Here is a 12,091-nt window from a genome sequence, read left to right as displayed (position 1 = left end):
ATAGTGAACACAAGTGACACTTTTAGTAGTAAAGTATTACTAACTTGTTTGTGCTTCCATTTAAATTATTTTAGCGGTCCCAAATCTTTTTAACTTGTCAAAATACAATATGTAGAATGCCCCCATTTCACAATTATAAACAGTTTTAATATTTAATTGCCATAAATTGTCTCACCTTCTTATTAAATATTACCTATTATATTCCTTATAAAATTTTGATATGAACATCTTCAGCACTGAAATCTCTACTGAAATGAAATACAGACAAGATGTTACGCTTTTTTTTCTGTACCAGATATGGAAATTTGTTTATCTGTATCCATCCTTCATAAGAGCTTATCCAGCACAAGGTTGTGTTGTTGAGCAGAAGACAAAAACCAGAACTTACAAGCACCAGTCCATTCCAGGACTCACTCAGACTGGGCCAATGTTATTGACCCTAACCAGTACTTGTGTACTAAACAGACGGCATGACAAAGGAAAACAGAAGTGTTTTGACGAATTCATAACATTTATTAGGATAAAAAAAATATACAGAAATTGGAATATAATAGAAATACATATGTACAATTGGAACTTATTACGTTTCAATTTTGAGGCCAATGTCTATCTATTGCGTTGAACACCAATTGAAGAGGGGAAGTTGCAAAAGGTTTCCCCCTACCCATTCTAGTGTTGGGCTCTGTGGGGGAGGTTTCACTGCCGTCCGTTTAGTACACAAGTACCACCTAACCTCAATAGCTTTGGAATGTAAGAGGAAAACAGAAGAATACAGAACACAGAAGATGCAGACCCCATATAGGCAGAACATGGGCTACGCTTCAAACCCAAGTCTCAGAAGTTGTGAGGTAACGTATCTTTGTGTATTATACTATTTTTTAAACGTTAGTCAAATTATTTGCATTTATGACTAACTGGTAGTATACATTTGCTTTGTAATTTTACCCTTGCCCTGATAGATTGTCTTCATACACTTAACATTTGTAACTTGTATTTGATAAAATGGATGAATAAATGTAGATATTTTTGAATAAACATTAAAAAAATGAGACATTTCACATATTGTAAATGTATTTATAAATGTTAAACATGGCATATATCAATGTTATTTTCTGATAAAGGACAATCATTTTAATGCCCAAGAATTAAATGTGCATATGTGAAAGATATTTTAGAGAAACCTTAGCAAAAAATAAATAATAAATAAGTAAACTTAAAACAGTAACACTTTGAATATGAAAACTTGTACTTGAGAATCTTTATTAAAGAACTAAGAGCAACTTAATGCCACTTAAATATCTATTGTTTAGGTATGTAGAAAAAAATCATAATAGATAGATATCACTTATAGTTTACTTTGTGAATGTATGCAGCAGGGTACAAGTATTACAAAGAACACAGAGATACAGCTTTTTGTTGTCATTTTTCAAACAAACAAAAAACACACATTAGCTGTACTATACAGAAGTGCAACTGTTCAAGTATTTAATTTATACCTACAAACAACAGTCATTTGACTATAATTAAACATAAGCAGGTACTACTTGTGAGTCCTTTATATCTATCTGGATATAAAAAAAGCATCCTTCATAAAGGCCATAGTTTTTCGTTGGACAATCACTGCAAAGGTGAAGACAAAGGTGCATTCTGCTGATTTGAGAAACAAAGTAGGAAATGGCTACATAAAAATATTGAAGAGTTTGAATGTCCCATTGAGCACTGTTGGATTCTTCATCAGAAAGTGGAAGGTTCGTCACAGCACCCAGACTGTTGCTAGAACAGGCTGTTCCCCAAAACTAAACATCAGAGCATCCAACCATTGCTCTCAGCAGTCTACAATGCTGTTTGGCTGAAACTGGAGTGGAGGTGTATGGGTCCACAATTTCAAGAGATCTCCATAAAACAGGCCTCTAAGGGAAGGTAGCAAGCAAGAAGCCATTCCTTAAGAAGGTCCACAGAAACGCTTGTATGGCATTTGCTACAAAACATGAGAAAGACCCAGTTAAGACGTGGGAAATACATTTATGGTCAGATGAGATAAAAGCAAAACTTTTTGGCCATATTTCAAAGATGGTGTAAAACTAACATTGCCTATGCCTCAAGACACACCATACCAAAAGTTAAATGTAGTGGTTAAAAGCAATGCTTTCACGTACTGGATCTGGGAATATCTTGTCAAGAGTTGAGGAAACAATGGATAGACAAAAATACTGCACAATATTGCAGGAGAACTTGTTCAAGTCTCCTATGAGTCTACAGCACAGGAGAAGATTCATCTTTCAACATGACAAAGACCTAAGCAAAAAGCCAAAGTGACACTGGAATGGCTCAAAAACAGAATGCTTAATGTTTTGGAACGGCCAAGTCAAAGCCCTTATCTTGACCCTATTGAGAATCTATGGCACTATTTGAAAACTGCTGTCCAGAGGTGCCATTCCAGCAGCCTAGAGGGTCTGTATAAATTATGCCAAGAAGAATGGGGAAGAATCACTCCTGAACTATGTGCAAAACTGGTACAAACTTACCCTAAAAGAACTAAGGCTATTATTACAGCAAAAGGGTTCTTAACAGATACTTATAACTTTTGAAGTTGTCATCATTAATTAAATAGCTACAGAAAATGGTACATTTTGACTTTGGAAGTCTTGTCACAGCAGAAGAGTTCACATTCAAAATACTGAATGGATAAATAGGTGTACAAATCTTTTGTCATGCAGAAATCTTTGACTTTCAATGTGATTCAATACATTTGCATGCCATTGTATGTTTCAGGATGCATATTTTCATTGCATATGATAAACAGTATGTACAAAAACATACAAAATTTGCCTGACTTTCTTTAGTACATTTTGTCCCTCCGATGGACTGGCACCCTTTCCAAGACTGTTTCCTACCTTTATTCAGTGTTTCAGGAATATGCTCTTAGCCTATCCAACTCTGAATTCTATTAAGCAGGATTAAGGACCTGCTTACATCAGCAACACATTTATTAAAATCTACAGTCAACTTTATACATCGACATGTTTTTGAACTTTTTTTTTTTCTTCTTCATTTTACCTCTCTGAATTTTGGTAGTATAGCAAGGTTTAGAGCTTGATAATTTTAGTAACTTTTAGGAGTTCAAAAACAGTACTAAGCCCTGGACACTTAAAATTCTCACATCTTTACTTCACCAGAAGATACTGTTCCGTTTTATTACCAAGACAAAAATTAGCTAAAGTAAGGTCCTTCCTAGAATTAGCCTACAACAAGCAAAAGATGCATGCAATATACTTAGTCTACAAGTGGAAATATTTTGCATATACCTAGGGTGATTCAAAAACAAGGGAATACTTTCAAACTAATATACTCAGTCACTGTAAAAGTATCCTATTGAACATGTAGTATACACCAAATTATTGAGTCACACTCTTACCCCTATCCACCAGGTTTTCATTTAACTCTTTAAAGGTACGGTGTCAAACACTGATAGGGATATGCTACAAAGGCTTTGTAATGAATCAAGACTACAGGATTGATGTGTCCTTTGCAACAGTAGGAGCACTTAAACATTTGTTAACATTTAATAAAATAAAAAAAGCCTTTGTTTTAGACATGTTCAAGTGATATTTAGTTACTACCCAATACATTTTTGATATTTAGTTTTTTGAAGCACTATATATTTTGAAAACAGGAGTATTTAATCTGATAATATTCTTTCAGTTAAAACAATACCTCCTACTTCCTTTTTAAAAATAGACAACACAGATTCAAGAAAGGCAATGTACTCGGGTATGTGGAGTACATCTAACCCAATACTTAACGTTACGAAAAAGGCAAAATTTTTATTTCCAAATTCTGCAGATGAGAACTTGTACAGGAGAAAACAAAATAGTATTGAGAACAGTAGTAATTGTGAGGCACAAGAGTGGCACACACTATTGACTAATGCTGGAAAATGAGTTACAGGAAAGAAAAACAACATTTGTTTGGAAGCAGGTTCTAAAATCGTAAATCTTGGTGTTCACAGGACATAAGACATTATTCGCAGAATAACGGCCAGATGTTAAGCAGTCAGGATGTGTGAACCCAGACTGTCTACACGGCATGGCACTTTTATGTGATGCATTGGAAAATAAAATTAAACTCCCACTTTTAACAAAGATTTTCAGCGTGAATTAAGCAGCAATAAATTAAAAAAAAAAAAAAAAAACCTAGCAATTACTGTACCATCTTTATTTTAAAAATGTACATATACACACATTTAAAATTTTAACTACATGAAATCACAAACATCCAACAGTCTTCTTAAAAACTAAACATTTGTGGGCAAGACAAAAAAAAAAAAAATTAAATATTCAACACATCTCAATATAATCAATTAGCGCACCTTGTTAAAATTAGCAGTCATTCATAAAGCTAGACAGCCGTGAAACATTTATTCGAGAAAATAAAACCGCGTGTTAATAAAGTAAATTCCAACAGATGTACTGTATTAATATACAAAAATACCGCACAGCTGAAATGTGGAGACGAAGTTCTCATTAGTATCATTCCTTCCGTTCCCCATCACTCCAAAGAATCTTTTAATTTAAAAAAAAAAAAAAATACCACAATCACAACCGAGATTTATGAGGATGATTTGGCTTTTACATTTTTACATCTTGCCTGCAGAAAAGTGGACCGAGTTGCCTCGAAAGCTTGCATATTGTAAACTTTTTAGTTCGCCAATAAAAAGTGTCATTTTGCTTGACTTCACACTACATTCATAATAGCTAACACGTTACAACACCCTAGTAATACTTAATATCCTCGTGGGTGTATGAACATCAATTAAATGATCCAACACAATCTGATCAGGACAGAAAAATTAAAACCTCCACATACAGTAAGACATCGGATTCAAAACAATGACTATTTTTCTCGTTTCAATAAAAAGCGCCCCATCTCAGGTCAAAGTAAAGAAAACTTCGGAGTCCTGCAACTAGTTCACAGTATCTCGCAACACACGACGGCCACAGCCAAGGCAGGTGGGGCGCTATACGCCCCCTTTCGCTGGTGGCTAATAGCAAAAGAAAAGCAGCCATTTTGAAAATGAAGGCACAATAAACCAGAGCGCCAAAAATAAGTAGCTGCTTGTTTACTTTTTATTAAATCGCTATCTGACTACACAAATGTTAAACACGCGATGCTCACAGAAAGTAAATACCACCCTCGGTTCGAGTACACACAAAAGCTGTATTTATCCCAAGAGCAAAACATGAACATTATTATTGCATTCCTCTCCATTTTTTCCCTCGTTAGATGCTGTATCATCCTCTCCCTTCTCGACAATGACGCTCGCTACCATTTGTCCCGCCCTTTAAGAATCAAGAAGCGGCCAATCAGCTTACCGCGCAGTGCCTCTCGCGCTGTCGTCGCCAAGTTTTGCGCTTGCGCGTCTCCTTCAGGCCCCGCCTGGTAAACTGTGCCCCTCCCCCTTAGCCCCCCTCCCCTCCCAAGTCAGTAGCAGTGTGAAGATGGCGGCGGGCTCCGATCTGTTGGATGAGGTTATCTTTAACACAGAGGTAGACGAGAGAGTAGTAAGCGATCTGGTAGGGTCCCTGGAGTCTCAGTTGTCGGGATCGAGTCTCGGGAACTCCGAGATAGCGGCCCAGGCGGTGGGAAACCACATTGGCAGCAGTGGAGCAGGGGGCAATACCAATGTCCAGGAGCCCAAAATGGGACATGCAGTAGATCTGGCGAAAGCAGGTAAATGCGAAGAGCGACACGGTGCGTAGGTTCGGCGCGAGGGGATGCACTCTAGCATGCACGAGGTGCTCAGGTGTGTGACTGTAGAAGCGCGCGCGTGTTTCGGCGATTATATTTACCTTCATTCTCTTCTTGTTTTCCCTCCTCTGAACCAGGATCCGGAGTACAAGGGGGTGTTATTAATAATACAAGGTCTCCGGGTGCAGTTGTGGATGCAACAGTCGGGATCATCACCTCGGCGACCGGATCAGAGACGGCTATGGTTCTAAGTTCTAGCAAGCCGGTGACTGTCAACGCCATGGCAACCCCACCGGTGGCCAACCACACGGCGGGCAACGGCAAAATTGGGCCGGTGGGTGTTCAAACTTTGAATGGAAGCAATGTGGTAGTGAACTCGCACGGTGCAGGGAGTGCTGTCACGTTGGTGCCCAGCAGTAGTAGCAGCGTCAGTAGCAGCGGCTCTTCCAGCGCACCTGCTGTCACGGTGCTCAACAACGGACCAGCCACGGTGGGGAAAGCCAGCGTCTCCTCTAACACTGTCATCCAGACTTCCTTTGTCGGTGCCCAGCATGTGACCTCCCCCGCCATCTCGTCCCAAACATCTGTGACTCTGGTTAGACCCCCGGTGCACACGACGAACGGTAGCCCAGTGCTAAGCGTCGGATCCGGAATACCTATGCAGACAACCCTTCCTGCTGGCGCGGCGGGGACCATCAAGTCCGAGTCACCCAAAACTATTATTCAGAATGCACCTCCAGGAGTCAGCTTGGCTCTGCAGACCGTCACCCCCCAGCAACAGCACACCGTTGCAGTGCCCAAAGGAGGACCTGTAGTACATAACTTGCCAAGGACTAACACTCCGACAGCTGCAGCCGCTCCGGCGGCTGTAAACCCTGGAGCTATCCGAACCATCGCACCGCAGGTTCTAGCCCCTCGGCTACCGCCAGCCCCACAGAACCCACCCAACATTCAGAATATCCAGCTGCCCCCAGGCAAGTCCCCGAACGAAAGCTGTTTTCATGAGGGTCTCTGCAGGCAGGCCAGAAGTTGCAGGGTACCTGTTGCGAAAAACAAAGGAAGCACGCGCTGAAGCTGGCGGGGAAGTTGCTGGTTTTGCGCGCAGAGGTAGTTGCAGCTTGCGGCGCTCTGCATGCCGATGGATTGGTTGGGAAGGTTAGGTGAAGGTGGGAGACGGAGATGCTGTAGAGGCGTTAGGTACTGACTCAGAGCTTTGAAAGGATAGGAAACTACAGGAATTGAGCCATATACATGTGCCCATCAGACTTACTGTACATTGTGTTAAGTGTCATAGCACTAAATTAATCAGGCGATTACAGTCACTTTAAATTAATAGCAGGAAGATATCACTGTATTTTTCCTCATAGTAGAAACAAGCAGAGCTAATGAATGACCTTACATGAACTTTATTGTGGATACTATAAGTACATTAATATATTAATTTATAACATGTTGAACTTTAAAAACAACTCGCACATAAAAGTTTTGAAATGTTTGGCACCATAAATAGGTCCAGCTAGAGTGAATATTGGTGTGTAGGTAGGTGGTCTGCTTGTGATTAGTACCCCTTCCAGAGCAGGTTCCCGAATCTACCTAGTGGGGTGGGTATCGGTTTAAGCCCCTTGCAACACTGAGTTGGATTAAGCAAGATCAAAACTGATTGGTGAATGGTATGATTGGCATTTGAAGTTATTTTGTGAGTAACAACTATTCTTTTAAAAACAACCCAGACTTTTGTAAAGGCATTTACAGAAAAGGCATTTTACCAGTAGTCATGCAGCTCAGTGTAAAGTAGTATCTTTACCAGATTGTGGAGTTAAAGCAGTCAGTGTTACTTTGTAAATATAACAAATTATCGAAGCATTCTGATTTTATAACAGAGACAGTTTATGAAAGTGTTGCAGTGCCTACTCTACAGATATATTTTATCTTTTGCAGAGCGTGACTAAAGGTGTTAGTCAGTGAGTACACTGTTTGGTTAATAATACACATTAAGTTTAGTAATCTACAGTACAGTACTTATTTAAATATGTACTTTTTTTTTTTTTTTAAGTTTTTTGCGATTACGTGAAGGGCCGGCATGGTAGCACAGTCCTTGATGTACTTGTGCACAACTTCAGAGTCATGAATTTTAATTCCCAAGTTGTGTGGAGTTTGAACGTGCTCTCCTTGTCTGCTGGTTTTTTCCACTTCTGGATATTCTGCTTTTCTACGTACATCTCAAAAGACATTCAGGTACAATTAACTAGTAATTTCAAACTGACCATTTATTGGTCTGTATAGATATGTTGAAATGGATGTACCATGCGATTTCCTGGCACCCATCCAAGTTTGGTTCCAACTTCCATGATGCTGAACTAGAGTAAGTGGATCTGTGAATGGATATTTAATTTAGGAAATTTAGGTAATTTTCACTTAAAACACAGTTTAATCTTGGTATAATTCGCTTTTGTAGTAAAGTTGCAAAGATACATACATTGGTTTCGTAGCCTTAAAAAAGTGAATACTATTTAATTATTTATTGATTCTCTCTTTTTGTTTTGTATATTTGCTTAAAGCTGACAGTAAATGAAGTGTATACACAGAAGTGCATGTTCCGAACAAATAGTAGGAGTATATAACATGGTTTTGTTGTCATATAAATGTGAATAAAATATTAATTTTATATGTCTAGAAAATAAACCAATTTATGTATTTAGAGTGCACAAATTGTAAAAAAAACCATAAGATTTGAAAAGTAAAACAAACACTTCTATATTTGGTTGACTCAATGGTTTAGTGATTAGTGTTGCAGCCTCACAGCTCAAGAGTGTAAGGATTCAAATGATATTCAAGCACTGTTTGCATGAAAGTGTGTGTTTTTCCTGTGTCTGTGAGGAATTCCTTTTAGCTACTCCACGTTTCCTTCAAGAGATAAGTGGTTTATGATAACTATTAACTGTCAATTGAACTAGCCTGAGTTAATATAGATGTGAGTGTTGCCAGTGGTGGACTGTTGTCCATTTCAGGGTCAGGTTCTGTCTTGTGTCCTATGCTACTTGCATTGGATACAGGCCCCACAATAATGTGCGGATTAAGCAGATTAAAAAGTGAATGTTTGGACAGACTTGTGATGCAATACATTTAAAGTGTACAATGTTTAGGGGGTTTGGTTAAAGACAGAGATATTTCTCCAAGTTTGAAGAATTTGCAGGAGCAAACACACACTCAATGCCCCACTTATTAATCGGAATGCTAAAAAATAGGCTTAGCCACTACTTGTGGAAGAAGTGAACCATTATCAGTTGTTGTCTGTGACACTTTTCAGTATATTTAAAACATGTAAGAACTAACAGTGCATAAACACTGTCTTCCCAAATGTAAATTATGCACTGGTTATGTTACTAATCAGCCGAATTAAAATATTGGTTACACATTATAATGTATGGACCTTCATGTTCATTAAGAACCTGTTAAAATCAGGATAGGCAGTAGGATGATTTGCCAAAATTAAGTTTTAAGCAAGGCATATGGGAATTAAGCATTAATAGCTGTTTATGATCTCATTTTGGAGAATCTACATTTGAGAGAAGTGCCCATGCATTCTTAGTTTATAAAGATTTTTAGTTTCAGCAAAATTTGGATAAAAATAGATTTCTTAGGGACAGAAGAACACAGTATCTAAACCAGACCTCATATTATTCAAATATACTGTATGATTCTTCTACTAAACATATTACAAGGTGTTCCATTAGATCATTTAGTCTTCTCAAGTTTTCCAAAAAAGTTTTGTAGGTTTGTTTTTATTCTTTCTCTCGTGGCATTCAGAACATAGAACAGTTTATTAGGGTGACATTCTCAGTTTTATTTATGTTATACATTAAATCCTTTACAGTAACAAGAAGTGGACACATAAGAAAAATCTATCATTTTCAGAATTTATTTTAACTGGAGGAATTCAGAATAGAAAACCAGTGCATATGTTTTGGTGAGGAACATAATTCATTCATTTTCTAAGTCTACTTATCTGCTGCAGGATCATATGAAGTCTTAGCCTTTCCTCAAAACATTGAGTGCAAGGCAAAGGGTCATCTCTGGGTGAGATGCCAGTTCCTCATAGGGTGCTTTAAGGCATGCACACACACCTGCTGCCGTTTATACCAGCCTATTTGTAACTTTTAGGCACGCTAGCTGAATGTTGTTCCCTTTTAGTTGGGGAAAAAAGGAAAAAAAACATGTGAACACTCCAGAGGAAACATCTTATCCAGTACTCAAACATGAGTCCAACACAACAGCCGTGCCAACTTGGTCCCCTTATCTATTTCATATTTCAACATCAAATTAGTTTTATGTACTGGATTAAGTGGAATTGAGATTGTGATGGTATTTATTTTTTCCTTAATCACAAATCATTAGTATTTCAAAATGTCAGCTGCCATACACCCATTCATATCTTGCTAATATCTTGAGTCTAAATCTGAAGTTTCAGTGAATTTCAGGGAGACATGATAGAATTGTAGACTACGCTTTTATTTCGATATGCATTATGTTTACATACTGTGTTTATAAATATAAAACTGTTTAGTCACCTTTGATTTCCTTTTTTAATAACATTTGGAGTTTTTGTATATTTAAGTTTTTTGGTCATTTGTCAACATAAAAAACTGACTGTTAAAAGATAAAAAGTCTGAATTAGTATAAGTCAGCCTAATTCACGATGCCCGTAAGAAATGTGACAGTTTATTTCATGAGGTAGAAGTACAAAATAAGAAAGAATAGTCTCTCTATTATAAAAAAAAAATCTTTGGTCAAGACATGATTTTCTCAGAGACACTTTAACGTCCTGCAAGACAAGGCAGTGAGACAAAAGGGCAGCTGCTGTACAGGCTTTTAAATGTTCCAAGCGCTGCGCAACATGCAGATCACACAGCACAAGCTGCAGCAGCAGCAAGCCAGCTGATTGAATAGAGAGGAGGTAAAAAATGTATTTGTTTCCCATTGTATCACTGTTTAAGAGGGGGTTTCGAAGGAAAGATCACATCTCCTTAGCGTGCATTCAGCCCCCCTCTTCACAAAGCAAGAGGCAGAGATCTGAACTTGCTTTTGTATCACATATTTGAAATAGTAAAATGTGTGCTACAATTAAAATGTTTAAAGTCTAAATATTCTAGATTACAATAGAAAAAAGTAAATTTTCATTTCTTCTAGATGTCAATAGAGGGCTACATTCCTAGTAAAGGATCAAAAATAGCATCATATTCTTAATCACTGATCTTGAAATTGTCTAAGATGACCTCACTTGCTTATGTTTGAGATTTGTCATTTTTAACGTTGTGGGAGTTGCTCTCAATGGTCTAGGACCACCAGTAAAGAGTCAAATATCAAAATAATATTTGTGACCAGCAACCTTGAAGTAGCAGGATATGACACTCCATATGCCTATATTACCAATCCAAATTTTTTCAAAGTTTTGTGAACACGAGTAGCACTGGCCCCTCATATCCCATTAGGAGGAGAACCCATGTGGTTTGTTGATATGGAATACACAACTACAAGTCCTTGTAGTCCTTCTTACAGAAGACACCTATTGGCTCACATTTATCTTAAGGGTGTAATTTTCTGCCCAAAGAATGTTCCAAACATGGCCTAAATAGATGTGTTTTTCCAGTCTATAGGGCCAAAAATAGAGAAAAAAGCTTGAAATCTTGCACAGTCTTTATATATAATACGTTACCGTGGCTGTTCGTTTGTCTATCCAGGATTTTAAATCACCTGTAGCTCGCAAACCATTTGAACTATTGTCAAAAGTCAAAGTCAAAGCAAACTGTATTGTCATCTCAACCATATACAAGTATACAGATAGACGAAATTGCGAAGCTCAGGGTCCACAGTGTAACAACATGAAGTGCAAATAATAAATTAAAAATAGAATTAAAATTAAAATTTAAAATTAAAACACAAACAAGACATGACATTGAACAAAGACAAGACAAAGAAGTAGCAGCAATATTGACGTGTAGAAAGCAATATTAAAATTGATGCAATGTATGGTATTTGCAATCTAGATACATAAATATAGTCAATAGATATGTAATATAATAAATAAATAAATAAATAAATAATAGATGTAGATAATACAGAAATTATCAGTGTATAATAATAGTTGTTTAAGACGTGTAAACAATGACAGGTCAGAATGTTTCACAGCAGAAGGATATCAAGAGTGTCAAAATACTTAAAGGTCAGTATGAGATTTTCAGTTCTTTTCTACATGCACACTAGTCTGTGCAGGAAAGTGTTTTTAGAGGTGATTAAGGCAGTGTGGAAGATCCCAGGGGGCAGCATGGTGTTAAGCAGTCTGACA

General features: G+C 37.6%; 1 protein-coding gene and 1 long non-coding RNA gene across 2 annotated transcripts in view; one reads left to right on the top strand and one right to left on the bottom strand.

Moving 5' to 3' along the window:
- Positions 1 to 1,243: 1,243 nt before the first annotated feature.
- On the bottom strand, positions 1,244 to 5,354 carry LOC114659354 (uncharacterized). The gene is made up of 2 exons (XR_003717537.2): positions 5,176 to 5,354; positions 1,244 to 1,978 (listed from the first exon to the last, which is right to left on the bottom strand). It is a non-coding gene; the product is annotated as an uncharacterized LOC114659354 (long non-coding RNA).
- Positions 5,355 to 5,483: 129 nt separating this feature from the next.
- taf4a (TAF4A RNA polymerase II, TATA box binding protein (TBP)-associated factor) overlaps positions 5,484 to 12,091 on the top strand; it is a 106,469-nt gene continuing 99,861 nt past the window's right edge. The window contains exons 1-2 of the mRNA XM_028811791.2: positions 5,484 to 5,730; positions 5,886 to 6,722. Of these exons, the coding sequence (XP_028667624.2) occupies positions 5,499 to 5,730; positions 5,886 to 6,722 (1,069 nt within the window). The 5' untranslated portion in view covers positions 5,484 to 5,498. The remainder of the gene's footprint in view (positions 5,731 to 5,885; positions 6,723 to 12,091) is intronic.

The sequence above is a fragment of the Erpetoichthys calabaricus genome, chromosome 10, assembly GCF_900747795.2.
Source record: "Erpetoichthys calabaricus chromosome 10, fErpCal1.3, whole genome shotgun sequence".
Classification (NCBI taxonomy): domain Eukaryota; kingdom Metazoa; phylum Chordata; class Cladistia; order Polypteriformes; family Polypteridae; genus Erpetoichthys; species Erpetoichthys calabaricus.
This window is presented reverse-complemented; position numbering and strand designations above follow the sequence as displayed.